Genomic DNA, 26,090 nt, shown 5'->3' with positions numbered 1-26,090 from the left:
GTGGGAGAGCCGGCGAGCACCAGCTATCCCGGCGCGTGCACAGGCCACTCTCCTGGGCGCACGATTCAGGAGGGTGGCCTATGCAAATGAGGGCCCGTGGTAAAAGGAGCGGCGGCTGTCAGCGGGTTTGACAGCAGACGCTCAATTTTGCTGGCGTCTGTTCTCAAACCCACTGACAGCCACGGGTTCGGAAAACGGTCGCCAGCATAATTGAGCGTCCGTCTTCCAACCCACGGGCCGATTTTTAATTTTTTTTTTTTAATTTTGGGGTCTGACTTAATATCGCTATGATATTAAGTTGGAGGGTGTACAGAAAAGCAGTTTTTTCTGCTTTTCTGTACACTTCCCCGGCACCAACAGAAATTAATGCCAGCGTTTTCGATGCGCTATTACCCTTTACTGAATAAGGGGTAAAGCTAGCGAGTCGAAAACGCGCCTCCGAATGCGGGTTAACAGTGCGCTCCACCGGAGCGCACTGTACTGTATCGGCCTGAAAGAAAGGGGGACAGTGAGGGATCAACTCTGCGGCATTCTGGGGCAAGATTTCATTTAGCAGCTCATGTGGAAAATTCGCTTAGCATACCATGAGCCAACAGTTCCATAACTAATGAAAGGGCGGGCCGACCACAGTGTCAAACCACCTAGCCCTAAACAAGTGTGTCAGCCGCGCGAAGGCAGATCGGCGCCGGCAGGGTGGAGGGGGGCTGTAGAGAGCGGTGGCAAGCGATTGGGGAGAATATGAATTCTCCCATCTTGGTGCCTCCCCATTGGCTGGGGCACCGTGTGGACATCGGGAGGGGAAGTTATTTAAGGGGCGGGGCATCAGCAGACGTCCCCTTTCCCCTGCCAGAGGTCAGCCGAGCTGCTTGGCCGCTTACCCTGAGAAGACAAGCTGAGCGAGGAGGACCGCAGCTGTTAGAGAGTCCAGGAGCATGGCAGATGCAGCAGGTGAGGATGCCTGCAGCGATACAGGTTCTGAGGGTGAGTCGGTTCGAACTGAGTAGAGCAGGGCGGGAGGAGCCCAGATAGGAGGCAGGCCTGGGGAGGAGTCACTGCTCCCTCTGCCTGAAATTACTGTTCATAGGCCAGTTTCTTGGGCCAGACAGAGAGGAGGGGCTGAAGTGACCAGTGCGGCGTCTGCAAAGCCTGGCAAGGGCAGGAGCTGGGGGGGGGGGGGGGGGGGGGGGGGAGAAGAGCTTGGTTGAGCCTTGTGTTTCAACAGCCCCAGGGGGTGGAATTTGGGACTGGCATGGTTGTGGGGACTAGGGGAGGGCTGGAAGGGAGCATCAGGGTATCCGAGCCGCAGCAGGGCTTTCCCTCCTTGCGTGGATGCATGGTACCCGGGCTGGGAGGCAAGCACGCCATGGGCAGGTGCCTGAAGTTCTGGGGGAGGGGGTCTGGGGAGCAATGAGGGACAGGGGAGGCCTTCGGATACAGGGCCGAACTAGGAGGTGGGGTCTTACATGCCGCAAAGACCAGAAGAGCCTAGACCGGGGACCAGTGTTATGGGATCAGCTAGGGATCCTCAGGTGACATGGGAAGTGTGGGGAATGGGACGAGGTGGGCCTGTGGGTCATTTCAGTGTCCCCTGGGCAGGCGCGGCTGCCTTCTTAGGGCTGTGGGAAGGGTGGCAAGGGTCTGGAGGTGGTTATGGCCTATGAGGCGAGGAGGATCCAAGCTATTCAGGATATGTGCAACCAGGCAGGGGATTTGGTGGATGGGAGGGGGGCATGGGTCACATCCCTCCGTGGGGTGCCAGCGAGTGGGCCGGGCCAAGCAGGGGCCTCTATGGAGGAGGATTCCCTGCTGGGGACCCATACTACTAGGGTTACCCATACGGAAGATATCCCGGTGCCGTCCCTGGTTCTGCGGCATCTCCCTCTATTTTGCAGTGACGAGCCGGGGCAGCGGAGTGGACGGTGGGCGCCTGAGATGACTGCGTCGACGGCACAAGCGAGTCAAGGAGCGATTGCAGCAGGAGGGGAGACAGAGGAGCTGGAAGCAGCAACCTTGGATAGATTGCACCCCCACTGCCACAAAGTGAGTCTGGTTTGGTAAGGTGCGAAGAAACTAGGGGGGGGAGCAAAAAATCAAGACGTGGGGAAGAGGAAGAGGACAGCGAAACTGAGGGGACAAGCGGCTGGGGCTGCAAGTATTGTGACAGGCGGGAGGAAGCGAGGTAGGTCGAAACACAGACGTAGGAAAGAACGATCAAGTTCGAGGTCCTCAGTCACCTCTATGACATCTTCAAGTTCTACATCTACTGAATCCACAGGGACAGCAGCAGCCGCAGAGGAACAGGGTTTGAAAAGTGTAGATAGAGGGGCCTCGGCGCCGGTGACACTGTCGGAATTATGGGAGGACGTTTCCCGCTCCTTGGGGAAGAAAATTAGGAAGAGGAAATATAGATATTTTCCAGCTTTTAGAAGGTTGTCGGGGAAGTAAGAAAGGTGGTAGGCAGAAGAAAGACCACAGCGTAAGGTGCTGAGAACTATTTTGACTGGATATGCTGTTTCCTTAGGATGGCTAGTGTGATAGGGCGCCAGGACGTGTCCCAATATGGCCCCACGCTAGCTTACGCAGATGCAATCCTTGCAGCGCAAAAAGACTACGAGGGATAAAGAATTAAAAAAAAAAAAAAAAAAAAAAAAAAGACTACGAGGGTTGGGCATGGCTCAAGTATGATGAGCACTTCCGGGACAAGACGGAAGAAAACAAAATTCATGTCCTGGAGTACTCAGTATGTGGGGCTATGGCTCACCCAGATGACCAATAGGGTGACAGCAGGAGGGCAAGGTAGCGGACAGATGGCAGGCAGCAGCGGGGCTGGCATTTGGCTCTTTCAACCAGGGACCACGCCAGTGGGTGCGGGCAAGCTAGGAGGCGCGCTGCCAGACGTCTGTTGGCGATTCAACAGATCAGTATGCAACTTCACAGACTGTAAGTTTAAGCGTGCGCACGAACTGCGGAGCTGCGCATCCGGCCCTCAGGTGTACAAGGAAGGGATTGCAAGGGAGCAGAGGTCCTGCGGCCCCAACGGCCAGGAAGTGAGGTATTTCAGAGGACTCCATCCCCCGTGTTGATACAGGCCATGGAGCCCTGGCTAAAGCTTTACTCAAGGACAGAGGCGGCAAGGGCACTTAGGGATGGGTTCTCTGAGGGTTTCCATATTCCTTTTAGTGGGAGGGTGGGCAGTATTAGCACGGGGAATACGCCATCGGTGCGCAGGGGGCAAGGAGTGGTAGCTAGCAAATTGGAAGCTGAGTTAGCGCTGGGAAGGATAGCGGGTCCTTTTGATTTTGTCTCCTCTGACGGTTATTCAAAAAAGGAAGCGGGTAAGTTCCGTCTTATACATAACTTGTCCTTCCCGGTGGGATCGTTGGTCAATGATTTTGTGCCACGGGAATTATGCTCGGTGTCGTACGCATCCTTTGATTCGGCGGTTCAGATACTAAGTGTGGAGAGGGGGCACTTATGGCTAAGGCCGAATTCAAATCGGCGTTTCGCCTACTGCCAATACATCCGGATAGTTTCCCTTTACTAGGATTTCAGTTTGTGGGGAAGTTTTACTTCGATAGGTGCTTGCCGATGGGCTGCTCAATCTCATGGCTGAGCGCACTGTTAACCGTTTGGACGCGCGTTGGAGCCCTCAACATGCAAATGCATGTTGATGAGCCTATTAGTTAGTCCCGCGGGATACAGAAAATAAAATGTGCAGCCAAGCCGCACATTTTACCCTCAAAAATTAACACTTGCCCAAAGGCAGGAGATAATTTCATCCGGCACCGGGAAAGTGTACAGAAAAGCACAAAAAAATGCTTTTCTGTACACCCTCTGACTTAATATCATAGCGATATTAAAGTAGGAGGGCCCCCCCAAAAAAATAAATAAATAAAATCTGCCTGCGGCCCGGAAAACGGACGCTCAATTTTGCCGGCGTCTGTTTTCCGAACCAGAGGCTGTCAGGGGGGTTCGACAACTGACTCTGGTAAAATTAAAGCGTCTGCTGTCAAACTTGCTGACAGCCGCCGCTTCTACCAATAAGGAGGCGCTAGGGATGTGCTAGTGTCCCTAGCGCTTCCTTTTTACCGCGGGCCCTCATTTGCATACAGAATCGCGCACCCATGAGAGTGGCCACCGGCTCGCCCGTGCATTTTACTGAATCGGCCTGATAGTGCATTACCTAGATGATTTTTTGTTCTTGGTCCGCAGGGATCGGATGCGTGCGAGAAGTTGTCGTCCTGTTTCTTGACTATAGCGGGAGAGTTCCTTATCCCGATTGCCCCTAAGACTGAAGGGCCACTGACCAGGCTGACCTTTTTGGCCACTGAGCTAGATTCGATAGAGTGTGTCTCTCTAGGATGCCAGCAAATAAGGTAGTTAGGTTAAAAGAAATGGTAGCTGGGGCTCTGGGCTGTCGTAAGTTGACTCTGCAGCAATTACAGTCACTGGTAGGGAGTCTAAATTTTGCCTGCAGTTGATACCCATGGGGAGGGTATTTTTGAGGAGATTCTCAGTGGCAATGGCCAAAGTGCTTAAGCCATTTTATCGAATTAGGATTTCCAAGGGCATGAAGGAGGATTTGAGGATGTGGTGCACCTTCCTTGTGGATTTTAATGGGGTCTGTCTGTGGCAGAGGGAAGTAGCAACCAGTCAGGAGTTAGAACTGTTTTCGGATGCCTCAGGGGGCAAGGGATTTGGGGTATATTTTCAGGGCTCTTGGTGTGCGGCAGATTGGCCAGTCAATTGGGTTCAGAGAGGGGGGTCACAAAAAACATAGCATTTCTAGAATTGCTCCCCATCACGGTGGTACTGCACGTGTGTGGGGGGGCGGGGGGGGGAAATCGGGTGCGGTATCGTAAGTTGGTATTCTGATGTGATAATCTGGGGGTCGTGGAAGTGATCAACAGGAGATTGGCAAAATGTGTGTTGGTTTCTGAATTGTTTTGGGAATTCATATTGCGCTGCATGCGTTTGAACATTACGGCTTAGGCGAGACATGTCCCAGGCATGGTTAACGAGCTCGCCGATTCTCTCTCTCTCATTTCAAGTAGTCACTGTTCAGGACTCTGGCCCCCTCAGCGGACCTTTGCAGAGCCCCTGTGCCAGATTTCCTATGGAGATTTGGTTCCTGGAAGCTTGGCAATTGTTGCGGGCATCATTAGCACCGTCAACCTGATTGACTATCTGGCCGGATCGTCCAAGGTAGTAGATTTTCTTCTGGGGAAAGGATGGTGCTGGGGACTGGTACACGATGTGGAGTTCATGCGATACATACAGGAGACACGACGGGAGGGTTCTTCTAAGGCAGCAGTAACTTGTTAGCTGACGGGATTCTCCTTTTTTATGAAGGCGCATGGCTGGGGATATCCAGCTGGGCGTTTTATGGTGTGCAAATTACTAACAGGTTGGGCAAGGTGTGTTGGGGTCAAGAAGGATGTCAGATTGCCTGTCACACAACATCTTGGTAAAGCTATGGGGGGTAGTGGCTGCTGTGTGCTCCTCTGAGTACGAAACAGTGCTGTTTGTACGGCGTTTGTTTTGGCCTTCTTCGGAGCATTCAGGATAGGGGAACTAGTTGCCAGAGCTGAGGGCTCTGTGCAACTAGTTCCCCAGGGGCTGAGAACACAGGGTTACAATTCCGGCATGTCCAAATGGGAGAGGGAATAGTTAAGCTCACCATCCCAAAATCAAAAACGGACCAGGAAGGACGGGGGACTAAGCTAGTTTTGAAGGCAGTGCTGGGTCTCAGTACTTGCCCAGTGGCGAATCTAGTGGAGTATTTAGCACAGCGCCTGGAGGATGGAGGCCATTTGCTGGTGCACCAGGACTCACGTCCCCTTAGTCATTATCAGTTCAAGGCGGTTTTCAAAGTTAGTTTGAGTAAGTTGGGGTTGGAGGCAGGGTGTTATGGGATCCATTCCTTTAGGATAGGGGCCACCACAGTGGCTGCAGATGCATACCTGGAGGAAGGGGTCATACAAAAAAAATTGGGAGATGGAAGTCTGAAGCATTTAGGACATATGTCCGGCCTGTTTCGGCAAGGATAGACACGGGATATTAATGAATGCTCGTTTGTTTTTTTTTTTTAGATGTCAGGCCCCATGGTAGCCAAGCATGGATCATCGGGCATTCCTTTATTGTCTGGGCCCACAAGCATGCAGAGCAACGGGCCCTATGGCACTCATTTGGGTTTAGCGACACACGGTGTGGCCGTCCGGTGGCTTGGTTGGCAAGGGATGTGCTGGACTGAACTCCTTTCTATGGTGCAACATATACTGAAATCCAAGCCTCATCCGGACGTGCTGGTAGTGCACTTGGTGGGTAATGACTGGGTCATACTTTTGGGGCGTCAGTTTGTCAGCGTGGTTCGGAAGGATTTATCCACACTGCTGATCTGGATGCCGCAAGTAGTATTATGCTGGTCAGACATCATTCCAAGGCCGGCGGCAATGGGCCAGCGCAGCTGGGGGTGTTGTAGGGCTAAGGCCAATCAGCAAATACGATCTTGGGTAGAAATGATGGGTGGGAGGCATATTAAGCACGAGTGGTCCTGGGATAGGCAGGAGAGCCTTTTTTGCTCAGATGGTGTCCATTTATCATCAGGGACTTGTTTATTAATAACATCCAGGAGGCCTTGGAATGTGTTTTCAGCAGGAATAACAGAGCTGCATCTTTGGGGGGCACGGGATAGGCTCACCTTCCTGCATCTATGGCGGTTCGCCCGAGCCTTGCTATGGCTAAATGGGCGACAGGATGCCAAGACGGGGGGGGCCTTCAACTGGCGGGACAATACCCGTCGGGCGGCTTGGCTCGGCTCCTTACTGGTTGGTGGCTTGAGCTGGTTTAGGTGGCGGGGTGCTACCTAAACAGGATTCGGCCAGGTGGCCTGCAGATGGTTACCTTGCTGGCGGATAACCACTGGTATACACTGTAAAGGGTTCGGGCGATGGGTTTGTTAATAAAGCTGCGGCCTGTTAATTCCCAAAATGCGCGTCTGTCAATTTGTAAATGTGTGTGAAAGGGCGGTGAGAGAAGGTGTGTGCACTGCTGACTGTGTGTGTTATGCCTCTTCCAGGATTAATTCTGCTCTGAGCACATTCTGGGCTCCCTCTGCTTTTTTTTTTTTTTTTTTAACCAGCAAAGGGGACATTTCTGGAGAGAGATGCTTAAAGTACAGTACCCCTGAGTACATTAAGTTTGAACCAATTTGACTACAATGGTTGGTCCACTTACCTGTTGTTTCATAAGAAATACTTGGTCATCTTCTGCTACAACTTCTTTCTCATGAACAAACTGCAACAAAATTATAATCACATTTAAGAGACAAACAGTAAAAAAAAGTATGAAAAAATTAGTGCCATATATTAAAAATCTAAAGTTAACCCTCCATACATCTTCAGAAATAAGCCTTCACTTTAAACCATTTCAAGTCCTAAGATTTTTTTTTAATCCAGTCCAACAATTTAATAGCACTTATTGATCAGTTTACTGATTAAAAATAGTCCAAAGCTCTCTTTACTCCTTGTCTAGTATTCAGTTTACCCTAATAGCCTCCAGTATTTTCTTTACTTTCTTCCATTATTGATGTTATAGACAAATAATGCAGGAACCCTTTTGGTAAGGGAGCAAGATGCACAGTGCGCCAATCATTTCAGCTGCTGCATGTCACCATAACAGCTCTCACAGCCATGCCTAACTGCAGCTTGAATGGCATTCTGTACATGAAAATCTGAAAGTACAGTTTACATGCTAGGAGATCCTCACTTTCAAAGGTAAAAGAAATGAGACCCCCAGGTATTACAATTCCAGCTTTTCTCCCCTTTGATTTCCCAAGTTAAATTTGCTTGGTTTACTTCACTGAAGTATTATACCACAAATTCACACGAAGGCCTGCAGCCACTATGACCAGAGGGTCCATCATGCTCTTCTCATATGGAGGCATGCCACAGGAGTGACATGTATAGTTGATGTCATGAGGCCCAACAGCCTCAATGTATGTCCAATGCTAACATCTCCTGACTCATTTGGATCTCTTCTGCTGTAGACATCAGGGTAATAGCCTTTTGCTGTGGAAGGCTGAGTCATGTCTAGCAGAGCTCCGATAAACTCCAGTTGAGGTGACAGGCTCAGGTGAGACCCAGGGTAGTAAATACCGAACCGTATTAACTCCAACACCCGGATGGCCATGCCCATCAATTCCATTACTCATGCCAGAGATGGTGCTTGACCAATCAGCTGTCCAGATAGGGATACACATGCAACCCCAACTTGCACAGTTGTGTTGCCATCACGGCAAGGCGTTTGATAAAGACATACGAGGCTGACGCCAGGCCAAAAAAGCAGCATGCAATATTGGAGGCGACTGTCTCCCACAACTAATAAGATTTCCTGTGACTGGGGAACATATCTGTGCAAGCGTAAGCATCCTTTGGAATGAGAGAGCATAGCTAGTCCCTCTTTTGTAGAAAGGGAATTAAGGTGCTCAGGGAAACCATCTTGAACTTTTCTCTTTTGATAAACTTGTTCAAAGCTCTGAGGACTAGAAGGGGACAGAGTCCCTATGTTTTCTTCAGAACCAAGAAGTACTTGGAGTAGAATCCCTGCCCTCTTTCCTCTGGTGAAACAAGCTTGACTGCACTGGCCTGCAAAGAGGAAGGAGAGCTCCTTTATCAGAAGTACTTGATCTGGTGAGTGACCCCCCCAGGGGTCTGTTTTGGCAGGAGACAACAGATTTAATATGAACCCTCCTCTTACTACAATGAGAACCCACACATCTGAAATTACACTGGACAACATTTTACATAAAACCACAGCCTGCCTCTAACAGGAAGATACTCTTATGGATATTGGGATGCTGGCTATGCTCTCTGTGATCCAGTCAAAATCCCATTCCGGATGCTGACTGGGTTGCTGTCTAGGGCTTAGGAGCCCACTCTTAATTAGGAAAGACATGGAGTCTGTTGTGGATGGAACAGAGGGTGTAGAGGATAATGCCCTCAATTAGAAGTGCCTCTTCCGCCCAATTCTTGGATACCTCCTAAATGAAGAGACCGAGTCTGGAGCGCCAGCAGAGAGCTGCTGGAATGTCGGCTCCCAAACCCCGAGGGGGTGAGGGTTGCCTCAATGTCTCAGAAACAGAAGTGGACGGTGCCGCTTCTGATCGAGACTTCTTCGGTGGAGGCTCGGACGGTACCGAGGTCGATGACTTCGATTCCTCGACGGTTCGAGACTTGCGATGTCTATGACTATGCTTCTCCCTCCGATCCCCACGATCCTCGGGGGAAGGGACGGGAGTCAATGGCCGTGGAGACGTCGATGGCAGATGGTCACCAGAGTTTAATTGTGCATGGAGTGAAAAATAACTTTCTCCGATTAGTTTTTAATGTGCCACATGCTAACTTCAAGGAGTGCCCCCTAGTCTTTCTATTATCTGAAAGAGTAAATAACTGATTCACATTAACCCGTTCTAGACCTCTCATGATTTTAAAGACCTCTTTCATATCCCCCCTCAGCCGTCTCTTCTCCAAGCTGAAAAGTCCTAACCTCTTTAGTCTTTCCTCATAGGGGAGCTGTTCCATTCCCCTTATTTTGGTAGCCCTTCTCTGTACTTTCTCCATCGCAATTATATCTTTTTCTGAGATGCGGCAACCAGAATTGTGCACAGTATTCAAGGTGTGGTCTCACCATGGAGCGATATAGAGGCATTATGACATTCTCCGTTTTATTCACCATTCCCTTTCTAATAATTCCCAACATTGTTTGCTTTTTTGATTGCCGCAGTACATTGAACCGACGATTTCAATGTGTTATCACTATGACACCTAGACCTTTCTCTTGGGTAGTAGCACCTAATATGGAACCTAACATTATGTAATTATGGCATGGATTATTTTTCCCCTATATGCATCACCTTCCACTTATCCACATTAAATTTCATCTGCCATTTTGATGCCCAATTTTCCAGTCTCACAAGGTCTTCCTGCAATTTATCACAATCTGCTTGTGATTTAACTACTCTGAACAGTTTTGTATCTGCAAATTTGATTACCTCACTCATCATATTTCTTTCCAGATCATTTATAAATATATTGAAAAGTAAGGGTCCAAATACAGATCCCTGAGGCACTCCACTGCCCACTCCCTTCCACTGAGAAAATTGTCCATTTAATCCTACTCTGTTTCCTGTCTTTTAGCCAGTTTGTAATCCAAGAAAGGACATCACCACCTATCCCATGACTTTTTACTTTTCCTAGAAGCCTCTCATGAGGAACTTTGTCAAATGCCTTCTGAAAATCCAAGTATACTACATCTACCGGTTCAACTTTATCCACATGTTTATTAACTCCTTCAAAAAAGTGAAGCAGATTTGTGAGGCAAGACTTGCCTTGGGTAAAGCCATGCTGACTTTGTTCCATTAAACCATGTCTTTCTGTATGTTCTGTAATTTTAATGTTTAGAACACTTTCCACTATTTTTCCTGGCACTGAAGTCAGGCTAACCAGTCTGTAGTTTCCCGGATCACCCCTGGAGCCCTTTTTAAATATTGGGGTTACATTAGCTATCCTCCAGTCTTCAATTACAATGGATGATTTTAATGATAGGTTACAAATTTTTGCTAATAGGTCTGAAATTTCATTTTTTAGTTCCTTCAGAACTCTGGGGTGCATACCATCCGGTCCGGGTGATTTACTACTCTTCAGTTTGTCAATCAGGTCTACCACATCTAGGTTCACCTTGATTTGGTTCAGTCCATCTGAATCATTACCCATGAAAACCTTCTCCAGTACAGGTACCTCCCCAACATCCTCTTCAGTAAACACCGAAGCAAAGAAATCATTTAATCTTTCCGCGACGGCCTTATCTTCTCTAAGTGCCCCTTTAACCCCCTTGATCATCTAACGGTCCAACTGACTCCCTCACAGGCTGCTTCGGATATATTTAAGAGTTTTTAATTGAGTTTTTGCCTCTACAGCCAATTTCTTTTCAAATTCTCTCTTAGCCTGTCTTATCAATATCTTACATTTAACTTGCCAACGTTTATGCATTATCCTATTTTCTTCTGTTGGATCCTTCCAATTTTTGAATGAAGATCTTTTGGCTAAAATAGCTTCTTTCACCTCCCCTTTTAACCAAGCCGGTAACTGTTTTGCCTTCTTTCCACCTTTCTTAATGTGTGGAATACATCTGGACTGTGCTTCTAGGATGGGTTTTGTTTTGTTTTTTTAAACGATGACCACGCCTCTTGCACACTTTACTTTTGTAGCTGCTCCTTTCAGTTTTTTCTATTTCTCATTTTATCAAAGTTTCCCTTTTGAAAGTTTAGCTGTTATAGCTCGCCACGGCTCATCTAATTAGAAATAGCAATGGTCCAAAGACATATTCAACCCCAAGTACCTAAACTGTTTGTGCAATTCTAAATCCCATACAAAAAGGGGGTTTGTTTTATTTTGCACCTATACTAAGAACCTCAAATTTTCTGAAGTTTACTTTATAGCTAGAGTTTACTATTTCAGTTTAACACTACAAGGAAAGCAGGTGCAGATTTTCTTTTTCACTGATGGTGAAACAAAATAGTTATCTTCATGAAGAGAAATTTTAGAATAAAACCTCTAATAGGTGATTTCTAATTAGATGAGCCAGAGGTTCCACTGCTAAACTAAAAAATGGTGAAAAGGTGTGGCCTTGTATAGTGTTTTTCCAAACAGGAAGTAAAGGTGATATGTTGAAATGTACTTGGGCTCTGGGATTTGCATAAAGTCTGCTAATCCATGCAATAAAATTTGGCCTTCCACTTCAATATCAAGAAGAGGAAGAACCAGCTGATCCTGTCAAAGGCTTTATCAACCTCAAAAGGCCAGGAATATGACTCATTTGTGAGAAGTATGGAACACTTAATATTCAGGATCTTCCTTTAACCAATCCCATCTGGTCCTGCCCCAGCAATTAAAGAATTATGTTCTTCAAGCAAAGCTAACATTTTTGCAAAGATTTTAATGTCAGGATTTATGAAGGAAATAGATCTGGAAGAATTATCAGTTACATATCTATCTTTTTTGTAAATTAGTAATCATAGCATCTAGTAATTCCCCAGATGGGGCTTGAGGCTCTTAAGTAATCAAAAAGTTCACAAAGCACCAGCATCCATTCTGATGAGAAAAGCTCATAGAAACCTAAACAGACCACTAGGACCTGAATTTTTCCCCAATTGCAAGGCACTTTATGGTCCTATGAACCTCCACAGTAGAAATGGCATATCAAAGTCATTACAGAAAGTCTCAGGAACTGATCTGATTGCTGAGGAATTAACTCAATCTGATTTAAATATGGACTTGGATACGAAATAAAGGTAAGTATAATAAAATGAGAAAATCTTATTTATATTGGAGAGTAAACATTTCAAGGTCTTGGTTTCATCCTTAATCCCAAAAGACAGCCCTTTAATTATTATAACCCAGAAACGAGAGTTAGAACAAAGATGTAGAAAAAACAATGTTTCTGATCGTTTCAAAAAAGTAACAAGGAGGACTGACCACGAGCAAGTGGTACAAAAGATACTTAAATCCCTTTGAGACACTTTTTTTGAATCATGGATCCATGTCAGGGTCACTTTCAGTTTGGATACACAAGCTAAATATTACTTGTGGTTAAAATTATTTGCTTAATTGGTTATTGAGCTCACTTCGGACACCCTTACCCTGGGCAACTTATATTCTAAACAGAGTGGATATATTTTATTTGCATATATTGAAAAATGTTTTAAAAAAATACATAAAAGTGGCCCTGACATTCAGCTTATATATTAATACAATATACTGTGGTATTAGCTGGCTTTGAGTCCTACATACTTATGAAGATTGCTTATATAATTATGGTATATATACCACATATATATATATATGGTATATAGAATGGAGGCTGTGGGTAACAGCCTCCATTCTCCTGGGTCTAGATTTTCCCTGCTGAGGAAGTCTGCCGTGATGTTGTCTTTCCCGGCGATGTGGACGGCGGAGATCTCCTGGAGGTTTGCTTCCGCCCACGCCATCAGGGGGGGGGTTTCTATTTCTAGGGACACCTGTTAGCTTCTGGTTCCCCCCTGCTGGTTGATGTAGGCCACTGTCGTGGTGTTGTCAGACAATACTCTGACTGCTTTGTTTCTAAGTCTGTGGGCGAACCGCATGCAGGCTAGTCTGACTGCTCGCACTTCTAGGCAGTTGATGTTCCATCCCGCCTCTTCTGCGTTCCACTGCCCTTGGGCGGTTAGCTCCTCGCAGTGTGCTCCCCATCCTCGTAGACTGGCATCTGTGGTGAGTAGAGTCCAGGTTGGGGAGGACAGACTTGATCCCCGGCTCATGTGGCTGGCCTGCAGCCACCACCGTAGCTGGGTCCGAACTCTGCCCGGGAGTGATAGATGTACGGTTTAGTTCTGGGACCGTGGGCTCCACCGTGATAGGAGTGAGCGCTGTAGGGGTCTCATGTGGGCTTGCGCCCATGGCACAACTTCCAGTGTGGATGCCATCAGCCTGAGGACTTGCAGGTAATCCCATGCTGTGGGATGAGGATTGTCCAGCAAGGTTTGTAGTCTGTTCCACAATTTTGATCTCCTTGTGGGGGGGGGGGGTCAGGCTGACCTTGTCCTCTTTGGTGTCGAATCGGACTCCTAGGTACTCCAGCGACTGTGAGGGCTGTAGGGAGCTTTTGTTTGTGTTGACTACCCATCCTAGGCTTTCCAGTAGAGTTATGACTTTGCTGGTTGCTTGGCGGCTTTCCTCCGGTGACTTTGCTCTGATCAGCCAATCGTCCAGGTAGGGATGAACAAGGATTCCTTCCTTCCTCAGTGTTGCCGCCACCACCACTATTACCTTGGTGAAAGTCCGGGGTGCTGTGGCTAACCCGAAGGGTAGTGCCCGGAACTGGTAGTGACGGTTCAGGACTTTGAAGCGTAGGTAGCGCTGATGTTCCTGATGAATGGGGATGTGCAGATAGGCCTCCGAAAGATCCAGGGATGTGAGAAACTTTCCTGGTTGTATCGCCCTTATAACGGATCGTAGGGTTTCCATGCGGAAGCGAGGGATCCTGAGGTGGCGGTTGACAGACTTGAGATCCAGGATGGGCCTGAATGTTCCCTCTTTCTTGGGTACGATAAAATAAATGGAATAATGGCCAGTATTTATTTTCCTGTGGAGGTACTGGGGTTATGGCCTCGAGTGCCAGTAGCCTGGACAGTGTAGCTTCCACCGCCACCCTCTTGGAGGGGTCGTGGCAGGGGGACTCCACGTACTTGTCCAGAGGGGTTCGTAGGAAATCCAGGTAGTACCCCTCCCGAATGATGGCTAGGACCCACTTGTCCGAGGTTATCTCGACCCATCTGTGGTAGAATAGGGCTAATCTGCCCCCTATGGCTCCTTCCCTTGGATGGGTCGGCTGAATCTCATTGTGGGGTGCGGCTGGGGCCCGTACCCGAGCTGGCTCCCCTCTGGTTGTGCTTGGTCCGAAAGGACTGGTTCCTGCCCGTAGGGCAGGGCGCTTGATAGTTGTTCCTGTAAGGATTGAAGCGCTGCAAACTTCTGCCCCTGGAGGACCTGGGGAAGGGACGCTGATTTCTCTTTGTCTTATTTTCCGGCAGTCGAGGCAATGGGGACTCACCCCATTTGTCGGCCAGTTTCTCTAGTTCGCTGCCGAACAGGAGGGATCCTTTGAAGGGCATCCTTGTGAGGCGCGTTTTGGAAGATGCGTCGGCCGACCAGCTTCGGAGCCAGAGTTGTCTCCTGGCAGCCACCGCAGAAGACACTCCTCTGGCCGCTGTGCGCACTAGGTCACAGGCAGCGTCCGCTAGGAATGATATCGCTGGTTCCATGTCTTCTCCCGGGGTGTTGTTCCTGGTTTGTGATAGGCAGGCACGTGTCACCACGGTACAGCAGGCCACAATTTGTAGAGACATAGCGGCGACGTCAAATGATTGTTTGAGGATGGACTCCAGACGTCAGTCATGTGCATCTTTGAGCGCAGCTCCTCCCTCTACTGGGATAGGGGTGCGCCTAGAGACCGCGCAGACCATAGCATCCACTCTTGGGCATGCAAGAAGATCTTGGGTTGCTGGGTCCAGGGGGTACAGGGCCGCCAAGGCTCGTCCCCCTTTGAATGCTGACTCCGGAGCATTCCATTCCAGGTCAATCAGCTGTTGTGCTGCTTGTAACAGAGGGAAATGGCGAAAAGTCTGTCGAAGACCCTCCAGCAGGGGGTTCGGTTTCGGTTCCCCCGAAGTACCTGGGCCCAGGATAGCGAGCTCCGTCAGACATTGATTGGCCAGGTCCAGGAGCTCATCCTTTGTGAAGAAGCGTCTCATGGTTCGGTGAGGCTCTGTCCCCGGGGGGAGCTCCCCTTCTTCCTCAGAGGTGTCAGAGTCCCCGTAGGTGGGGCTTCTGGGTAATGGGAGCCTGTGCCTAGGTCTTGAGGGGCCTGGAGCATGTGGTTGGACAGCCAGAGGTTCAGTTTGCATTTGACAAAGGCGTGAATCCCCTTGAAAAACTCCACCCATGATATGGACGCTGGATCAAAGCCGAGAGGCACTGGTTCCTTGGGGGTCCCCATCTGTGAGGGGTCCCCCTGGCTAGGTCTGGGGTGCCCCCGAGGAGCTGGAACTCGGCCCTGGGTGGGACTGGCCCTGAGCTGGATCTCCCAGGGCCTCCTCGCACAGGGCATCGGCCTCCTCTCTTTGTGCGGCTCTGATGTGGCATGCCGGGCAGAGGCCTTGCGCTTTAATTTCTGTTCCTGGGGGTGCCTTGGTTGTTGGCAAGTAAATCTTGTGCGCTCTGGTGCGCTTAGATTGAGCGTGTAAGTTGTGCGCGTGGCTGTGCTGTAGATTTGCGCTCAGCTATGTGCGCGCAAGGATTTATGTGCGGGTAAGTCTATGTGTACAAGTGTTTTGTGTGCCTGGCTCGGAGATGTTGGCTCGGAGGCGAACGGCGCGGCGAGTAGGCCAAAATGGCGACGGCGAGCACACGGGCAATATGGTGACCCCCCTCGGAGAGTCTCCACATGGGCAGACTCTTGGAATAGCCGGGGCCTGGCCCTGCTAGGGCGGATCAATCCGGTGGCACTGGTCCCAGTCGGTGACCTGTGCTCGTCCTCGACCCTCAGAGACCGGATTCGAGTAGAAGATTTCTACCTTACCTTGTCTTCGGCACTTCCCGGTTTCGTCCCGGGCGGTCTCCGGCTACGGGGAGAGAGGGCAAATACCTTCACCGCCGCGCTCGAGGGTGTACCCGCTGCCTCTCAGCCGCACCCGAAGGATCGGGGAGGCTAGGTCCTCGCCGTGATTTGGCCGCCAGACAGAGGCTCACCTCCGAGGGACCACAGAAATCACCTCGGGAATCTCAACTGGGGGAGGGACCCGAGAGTATCACCGCAGGAGAGCGGGGCTCGTCTTCAGGTAGGTTTTCTTCTTTCAATTTTGGGTTTTCTTCTTTAAATTTGATCTAACGCTTGAGAGCGTGCAGATAGTCCCTAACTGCTATGGAGACAGAAAATACTGAAGAGCTGCACTTCCTGCAGGGGTATATGTACTAGGGGCTGATGTCAGATTGAAATCTGATCCATCTCCAACTGCTAGCAGGAGTACACTATACCCATTGGTCCTGAGTCCATCTGCTACACGCTAGGAAATAGACTTTTTTTTTTTTTTTTTTTAAAGTTCTAGCCATGCTAATAAAACAAAATTTACGTAACATCTAAGTAACCTTTCAAACTTACTGGGTCTGTAATACCTTAAGCTCACCCCTGGCTAATGTTAGAGCATGTAATCTAGTCTTCAAAGTATATATTTTTTTATGCTGCCTCAAGATCCATCTTTCTAATAAACTCTCAACATTTTTGTTTTTTGGTGTGGAGAAGGGAGGTGAAGAGTTCACCTCCCTTCTCCACACCAATATCCTCTTGGACTACCTACTTACATAATTTAAGGTTACAGATAAGATGATTATCTGAGATTTGGTCAGAAATGACTTACAAAACTTACTGTATATTTGGCAAGCAAAGAAAATGAAATGTGTCAGAACTGTTGTGCCTTGGCTTAAAAAAAACAAACCAAAAAACACACCTGGAGGAGAGCTCTCTCCCCAAACATTTTAGCTAGACAATAATAGTTGAATTAAATGTTTTAATTTTGATTTATATTCCACTTTTATGACTGGTCAGTCACTTCAAAGTGGATTACATTCATGTACCATAGGCATTTCCCTATCCCCAGACAGCTATCTAAAGGGATGTACTAAACTGCAGGGAAAAAAATACCATGGCCCACTAAGTAATACTGTGGCAGCTGAATAATGCAAGGTACTTTAAATACCTCATGTTACTAATACAGCTTTGCAAATTACGTTCTAAGTTTATACCTGAGCAATAGATGATGGTGACTTGCCCAAGGTCACAAAGTGTCAGGATTTGAACTCTGTTACTCTAATCTCCAGGCTACTCCTCCACACCAACAGATTTATCAAACCATGGGAAGGGGCCACTGAAACCCATCTAAAAGAGGATGTAAAAACTCCAATTGCCACACATCATAAGAGCTGATATGTCAGACATCAAGAGCATTTGCTGAAGATTACCAAAAAAGAACTCTGGCCCAAGTTAGGCTCATTAATAGCAGCCAACATGTAGCAGATCGCATAGAGTACACTCCTCTATGATGAAGCATCCCCTGGATCTGCTGCCTAACTGCAAAGGTTAATGTATTCAAATGAAAACTCCTCTGCCCTAGGCCAAAAATACCTGTCCTATTCATTCCCTTTGAAGTTTAAAGTGCTCTACCTGGGTTAAATAGGTCTCTTGCAAAAATTCTGCACCAGCATGATGTAACTTCAGTAAATGAAAATTTTCTTTTTTAAATCAGTGATAGTATATCTTACACAATCACATCTAGAGGCCATGGCTGTCAATACTAAACTTCACAGATTAACTTTTTATAAGGATACAGGGAAAGGTACCAAAAACATTCACCGATTAAAGATATGCAACCTGTTTCCAATCTATACATAATTTATTTATTTATTTTTAATTTTTATATACTGAAGTTCTTGTGGGAATTACAAATCACTCCGGTTTACATAAAACGATGAACTGCCCAACAGCGGAAGGGGGCTTTACATAGAACTGTAGAACATAAGGAACAATAAAACCAGATGTCAATTTAACATAGTAATAATAAATATAATATAATATAATATGTACATACAATTTAACTATTTAATGTAGTAGTGATGACCTGTCAAATCTACCATATAGATACAATAAGAATAATATAGTGAACTTATGGACTCAAAAATTGATTGAGCAGTTGTGGAGTCCTGATAGTAGGAATTGGTGAGGTGTCAATAATTTAGGGATACCAAGTATTTAGGAAGTCCTCCTGTCTAAGTATCATTGAGAATCTGGGAAGGCTTGTTGGAAAAGCCAGGTCTTCAGTCTTTTTTTGAACTCTTGATGACTGGGTTCTAGTCTTAGATCTGGGGGGAGCGAGTTCCACTGGTGGGGTCCTGCTGAAGATAATGCTCGTTTGCTCAATGCTGATTTTACTTGTGGGACATGCAGTGTTCCTTTGTATGCGCTTCTAATTGGTCTAGAAGATGTATGCGGTTGAAGTTGAGTGCTTAGCATGATAGGAGCCAGATTGTATATTGCTTTGTGTACTATTGTGAGTATCTTATAGAGTATCCTATGTTTGATGGGAAGCCAATGTAAGTTACGAAGGATTGGGGTGATATGATCTTTTTTGTTAGAACTTGTGAGGATTCTAGCCGCGGAATTCTGTACCATCTGTAATGGTTTGATGGTGTTGAAGGGTAGACCTAGCAGAAGGGAGTTGCAATAGTCGAGCTTTGATAGTATGATGGATTGCAGTACGAGCCTGAAGTCCGAGAAGTAGAGGAGGGGTTTAAGTTTTTTTAAGGACTTGCAGTTTGTAAAAGCAGTCCTTAGTGGTAGTGTTTACGAACTTTTTTAGGTTTAGATGGTTGTCTAGCCATCTAAGTAATAATTCCATCTAAGTAATAATTCCAAAGATAGTTCATACATATTCACTTGAACATAAAACCAAATCAGAAGGATCCTCTCTCTCGTGTCTTTTGGATGTCTGTTCAGCCCAGAGTGCAGGGGATCAGTCTTTTGATAATTTCTTTAGCCAATTATAAGCACTGTTTTGCCAATTTTATATGATATTTTAGGATTTCAAAGCAAAGGTGTACCAAAACCTCTTAGGCTCCTGCTGCCTCCTTCAATACATCATGTGATTCACATTGTAATACATTTTATTAGATCAGTATAAGAAGTCTCCAATGAATATGTACATAAGCATTCAAGACCACATAGTTCCCTTATGTTAATACTTAGCACCTGAGGGAACCTATGTAGCTTTCATATACATTTTTGGATAATTCTTATTTTGGTCCAACAAAAACTATCAATCTGCAAGTCAAAATAGTGCTTAGATACTACTTGCGAAATGTGTTGCATAATTTGTTCCTTGGGAAATTTTTAGCAAATTAAATGAGCACCTTGAGAAGCATAAATAATAAAACTGAGTTACCTTTCTAACAGGTGGCTTTGTAATGATATCTTCAAAACTGTCTTCTATTTTTAATGTCTGAAAGTTTTCATGTAAAATTCCTATCTTCTTTTCATTATCCCATCCTGCTGGACTGCAAGTAAACATACACAAAACCATAATTTTGGTCATTTGTATATTCCTTATTACATCAGCCATTTTAAAAGCGAGCATTTTGCACCTCCTGTAAACTAGTGTGTCCATCACCATATTCAAACAGTTTTGCACCGTCTGCCATAACAGTTATTCTTTCCTCATAATCACTGATAAAAATAAAACAGTGATTCATGTATAAATCTGTCAGATCCCATTTGCCAGTTCACTCTAAAAGGAGAAATTTGTTCTTACCAGATAATTTCCTTTCCTTGAATCTAGTCAGACCAGTTCAGACACAAGGGGTATGGACCCCTCCCCCCCCCCCATCCCCAATTAGCAGATGCAGACCAGATATTAACAGGATTGTTAACATCCCATATTGGGTCTCATGCTGATATCCTGTAACAAGCTTAGAATATCAAACCCCAAAACAAACTCCTTCCCTCAAACCAGGGGACTTCCAAGGAAGCTTCGAAACATAGCCAACCAATAGAACAAACAAAAAATAAAACAGATTACCTTCCCACAATGATGAAAAAGGTGAAAAATGTCATAAGAACATAAGAAATTGCCATGCTGGGTCAGACCAAGGCTCCATCAAGCCCAGCATCCTGTTTCCAACAGAGGCCAAACCTGGCAATTACCCAAACACTAAGAAGATCCCATGCTACTGATGCACTTAATAGCAGTGGCTATTCCTCAAGTCAACTTGATTAATAGCCAGTAATGGACTTCTCCTCCAAGAACTTATCCAAACCTTTTTTGAACCCAGCTACACTAACTGCACTAACCACATCCTCTGGCAACAAATTCCAGAGCTTAATTGTGCGTTGAGTGAAAAATAATTTTCTCCTATTAGTCTTAAATGTGTTACTTGTTAACTTCATGGAATGCCCCCTAGTCCTTCTATTATTCGAAAGTGTAAATAACCGAGTCACATCTACTCATTCAAGACCTCTCATGATCTTAAAGACCTCTATCATATCCCCCCTCAGCTGTCTCTTCTCTAAGCTGAACAGCCCTAATCTCTTCAGCCTTTCCTCATAGGGGAGCTGTTCCATTCCCCTTATCATTTTGGTTGCCCTTCTCTGTACCTTCTCCATTGCAACTATATCTTTTTTAGATGTGGCGACCAGAATTGTACACAGTATTCAAGGTGCGGTCTCACCATGGAGCGATATAGAGGCATTATGACATTTTCCGTTTTATTCACCATTCCTTTCATAATAATTCCTAACATTCTGTTTGCTTTTTTGACTGCTGCAGCACACTAAGCCGATTTTAAAGTATTATCCACTATGATGCCTAGATCTTTTTCCTGGGAGGTAGCTCCTAATATGGAACCTAACATTATGTAACTACAGCAAGGGTTATTTTTCCCTATATGCAACACCTTGCACTTGTCCACATTAAATTTCATCTGCCATTTGGATGCCCAATCTTCCAGTCTTGCAAGGTCCTCCTGTAATGTATCACAGTCCGTTTGTGATTTAACTACTCTGAATAATTTTGTATCATCCGCAAATTTGATAACCTCACTCATCGTATTCCTTTCCAGATCTTTTATATATAGGTAGATTTTAAAAGGTGCGAGCAGGAGTAGATTTGTTCGCGCAACTCGGCGCGAACAAATCTACTCCTGATTTTATAAAATACAGGCTCGGCATGCACAAGGCTGCGCAAAATCGGCAGCCTGTGCGTGCCGAACTGCACAGCCATCCTCAGTTCCCTCCAGCCCCCCCCACCTTCCCCTATCTAACCCACCCCCCAGCCCTAACTAATTCCCCCCCCCACCTTTATTTTACAAGTTACGCCTGCCCAAGGCAGGCGTAACTTGCACGTGCTGGCCAGCTGCCGGCGAGCCATATTCCAGTCCGGGGGCTGGTCTGGAGGCCACGGCCCCGCCCCAGGAATGCCCCATAGCCGGAACCACGCCCACAGCCCCGCCCCAGAATGTCCCCGATACGTTCCCCACCCCCCCCCCCCAGGAAAGCCCAGGGGCTTGCGTGCGCCACCAAGCCTATGCAAGATAGGCTCGGCACATGCAGGGGGTGGAAGGGGCAGCTTTTCAGGGGTTACGCGCATATCTTACGCACTTAACCCTTTGAAAATCTGCCCCATACTGAAAAGCACCGGTGAAGAACTGTCAATGCCTTCACTTGTTTCAGATCCCAAATTATCTGAAAAGTTCCCCCCTCCTTAGAAACCATAAAATAGATGGAATACAGACACCACATGCACTGATTTTCTGGCAAGATACTTGACAGCAACTTGAACTGCCCTCTGCTTCACAGCAGGAGGTAAGAAAAATCCATTAAAATATCTGAACCTGAACAGGTAAATTCCAAGGAGAAACCATTTTGAATGAGAGAGTAATCTGGACCCATCTCTGATGAAACTGCAATAGATTTTGTTTTTATATACCGGTGTTCGATCTGAAATATCACATCGGTTTACAGTGCAACTGGGGATCTAAGACGACGAAGGTTTCTTATTTTACATTGTAACTTCATATTATAATAGATGACTGCTTATCCTCAACCCTGGAGATTGGGCCTCCACACCTTCATGGAGAACCTCAGGAAGAGCTTGCAGTTCCTAAGATCGCCTCCTTTCCTCCTCTTTTGGAAGGTTGAAAACTTAAATCTACCATAGGGCCTAGATCTCTGGCTCCCAGAAAACTTCCTCTGCTTACAATTTCTGGAGTCCCTAAAACAACTCCTAGAAAAATTCTGTCTCTCCTCTGGAAATCTTGGAACTTTGGACTCTTCCCATGCCTTGGCCATTTTCTCTAGGTCCTCTTCAAACAAAAGCTTGCCTTTAAAGGGAAGCTTATTTGCTGACCAATTATGCAGCCTCAACAAACACCTGGCTGCAACAGAAACCATGCTCCTTACTGAGGTATGGAATAAAGAGGCATCTGCCAAAAAGGCCACCCCAAGCTCCGATTACACAAGTTCAGAGGCATGCTGTTTCCCTCTGAAGAACCTCCTACATTTGTTGAGGTAAACGCAGACCTGCCATCTGAAGGGAAATACTTGCAGTTACAAAGGCCTTTGTAAGAACTTCCTCTAACTTTCTAGCCTGACCATCAAGCACTAAACCATTTTCAATTGGAATAGTGGTCCTCTTCATGACAGGACAATCCAAGGCTTTTCTGTTTTCTGAGAGACAAGCAGGTACAGCTTTGTCAGAGTGACCCCATTACAATTAGCCTCATGAGAATCCCATTCCAAATCAATCAAATCCTTGAATGAGCCGTGCAATTAAAAAAAAAAAAAAAAAAAAAAAAGCCTTAGAGGATTTCATGTCACTGGTCATAATAGAATCTTTCAAGGACCCAGGGCTTTCATCTATATTTTCCTTGGTAATACTTAGAACCACCAAGGAACATGAAATCAAGGATCACAGCTCCTTCTTGTGAAAATCTCACCATAGAAGAGGCATCTTCCAGTTCCAAAGAGAACTCCCTTTTCCTCCAAGTCCTTACCATTTTCGCTCATCAAATCTTTTCAGATCTAAAAAAAGACATCACATTTTACAGAAAAACATCTTCCTCCTCCTTTGCTTCTTCCCTTCTCTCTTGTGGCTAGAAGGAAAAACAAACCAACCAATCTCCCCCCACTGAGGAATAGAACCCCTAAAGGATGAGAAGCAGCAGCTGTCTGACCCATGCAAAAGGCCTGGTGCAGACATCACAAACTCCAAGAATGAAGACCAATCCACCAAAGGAGGGCAAGAAGGGACTAGATGGTGTTGCCCCTTTAAGAGAAGCAGTCTTCACAACCCCAGAGTAGTTTTCTGCTGGCTCCTGCTGTGCTGGAAATACGTGAGGGCGGCCCCACTCCGAAATCTGCACTGACAAAATAGCTACTGATTTCACTGGGACAGTAAAAACTGCAGTGGGAACTGACTGCAGCAACCCACTCTCACTTCTGTCCAGTTCTGATACAAGGAGTCTCCTCTCCCTAACTACTTGTGGGATCCACAGTGCAAGCAAAGCATGGCCTTCCCGCACTCCAAATGGTCCCCCATCAGTTCCCTCAGGCTCAGAAACCCAAAAGGTTCTGACTGCAGCAGACTGATTCCTGCTGTACTCAGAAGCACCACTATAACTCCAATTTGTTTTGTTTTTTTTCCTTTTATTTAAATTTTGTTTGTAAGCAAGGCAGTGGGAAACTAGAAACTTTTTTTTTTTTTTAATTGGAAGAGGTCTTGCAGAGGGATAAAGATAAGGGAGAGGCAGGCAGGCAACTCAGAACAAACTGGAGCCCAAACCAAGCCGCTGGAAGCTCCCTGGTCTATGGCTACACTAGTAGGGGAGGGATACCACAGTTTTCACTGCAGGAGCAGCTCTTCAAGATTTCCAAATTATTCAGCCTAACCAGGCCTCAGTCCACAGCACGAGATATGCACTCCTACCATCTGCTGGAGACAGAATACTGCCAGGCTAAGATCAGCACGGGAGCCTCTATGAGGTGATGGAGAAAGATTAACAGACTTGAGGACATCTGCTGGTCGGGAGCATCACCCATGAGTCTCAACTGGTCTGGCTGAATGAATAACTATTTATATTTTAAATTTACATACCACCTAGCCAATAAAAAAACAAAACTCTAGACAAACAATTTATAAAATGGTCAATACAAACTAAATATCACCAATCATATATTACACAATATAATACATAACAGAGTACTGCCACTAATTAAGAGCAACTGGTGCCTCCCAATCACTTCCTTACCCATGTCTGAAAGAGTACTAGATGTTCCCTTTGCCAGTCTAAGGAAACTGTAAATCCAGATTGCTATTTTTGGATATCTGGTCTTAGTTCCTTAATTTTTTTAACTAAACGTTTACTCATTCCTGCATTTTATATTGGTATCAGGTATTCATTTTGGTTTACCTTCCTCAGGAATGGAAATGAGAAAGTTTTTCAGGATATTACTACCTGATTTAATAAACCTGTGAAAAACGTATTTAAGCCAATTTGACAAACCTCAAAGAAAATGTTACATCTGTGACAAAATATACATCCCATTCTCTGAAAATAATCCACTTCAGATTTTTTTTTAAGGTTTTCCTCAGATGTGTCATGAATTTTGTTTCCCACTCTATCCACAATGGGATCTATAGCATCCTTTATCATCCATTTGCTGGTTGTATACTGAAAGAATAGAGTTGATCCATGACTTTCAGGTCTTTCCTGGTTTGTAAGGATCAGATTGAAACCCACTCATAATACAAATGGGACTGCTTACCTTTCGAGAATGACACCATCCTTAAGAGGACATCTAGAAACCAAGTTTATTTCTGGATATATAATCTTCCCCATAAAACTCTGACTCAAATCTTTTTTCCTTCCACTATTTCCAATAATGGATTCTTCAGGAAACAACTAAAAGCCTGATTATTTGAAACAGGCTTTGGCCCCAGCCAAGCCCTTAATTCCTAACGAGACTCCTAACCTCAGTCTCACCAGGACTCCAGAGGCTATCCCTAGCTTAATATTTCACTACGCTAAACTCACTTTTGGTATGTCAATAGAGTAAGTTTTCAATATTTATGGTATGTCTTTCCTATTTATAATATCCTTTTTATTTATAGTGCCTAAATATACCCTACATGTTCTAATATTTACTAACGTAATGCCAAAATTGTTGCTATGCTTTGAACTTCTCACTGGAAAAGCATGACAAAAACCATAATAAAATGACAATTATTCAGGCCCAACACAAAGGCAACTCCTCCCATTTTTTTATGCATGCTATGTCTTCTGTCTACCTTCAATAAGAACCTCTAACATACAAGTACAAACTAAAAACTAAGCATTAGCATCTGCTTTGCAACAATTTATAAATGCATACTTTGTAGACATTACTTACATAAATACTGCATCTTTCTCCACCACTACAGCAGGTATGTTAAAAGGGAATCCATATAATTTCTGGACAATAAATTTGTATACTATATCAATGTTTTTATTTTCTTTTATTGATGTATAAATAAGTGCAGCACCATCTTCATAAGGTTGTTAAAGAAAATGTTCAACTATAGAAGTAATGGCATGTAGTTCAGATATTACAGTGTTTTCTTCTATTTTGCCCTACATTCCAAAACTGATTTATTCATTTTGGAAGGCTGCTCAGATAAAATTCAAGATCAAGCAAAATGCATTTTAATACATATTCCACTAAACATTTGTATTTTTGGGACCCACCAGCTTTCCCCTGCTCCTTTGGGCTTCCCGTTCAAGCATAATCTTCCCCTTTCCCCTACAACTAGGAGGGCCTTCGCCTCATGAACTTTTATTCCCAGGTACCTGGGTTTTTTTTCACTATTTTTATTTCCTTACCCTTCCTCCCTCTGTAATTTATCTACCAAAGCAACA

At 45.7% G+C, this 26,090-nt stretch overlaps 1 protein-coding gene across 2 annotated transcripts in view; it reads right to left on the bottom strand.

Annotated features, from left to right (window-relative positions):
* The window catches only part of DYNC1LI1 (dynein cytoplasmic 1 light intermediate chain 1), a 136,585-nt gene that overhangs the window by 22,787 nt on the left and 87,708 nt on the right, over window positions 1-26,090 (bottom strand). For both annotated transcript variants that reach the window (XM_029589409.1, XM_029589408.1), the window contains exons 7-9: window positions 25,585-25,720; window positions 19,586-19,697; window positions 7,237-7,296 (exon numbers count right to left, since the gene is read on the bottom strand). In XM_029589409.1, the coding sequence (XP_029445269.1) occupies window positions 7,237-7,296; window positions 19,586-19,697; window positions 25,585-25,720 (308 nt within the window). The remainder of the gene's footprint in view (window positions 1-7,236; window positions 7,297-19,585; window positions 19,698-25,584; window positions 25,721-26,090) is intronic.

The sequence above is a fragment of the Rhinatrema bivittatum genome, chromosome 2 (assembly GCF_901001135.1).
Source record: "Rhinatrema bivittatum chromosome 2, aRhiBiv1.1, whole genome shotgun sequence".
In the NCBI taxonomy this organism is placed as follows: Eukaryota; Metazoa; Chordata; class Amphibia; order Gymnophiona; family Rhinatrematidae; genus Rhinatrema; species Rhinatrema bivittatum.
The sequence above is the reverse complement of the archived record's forward strand: the minus strand, read 5'-3'. Positions and strand labels throughout refer to the sequence as shown.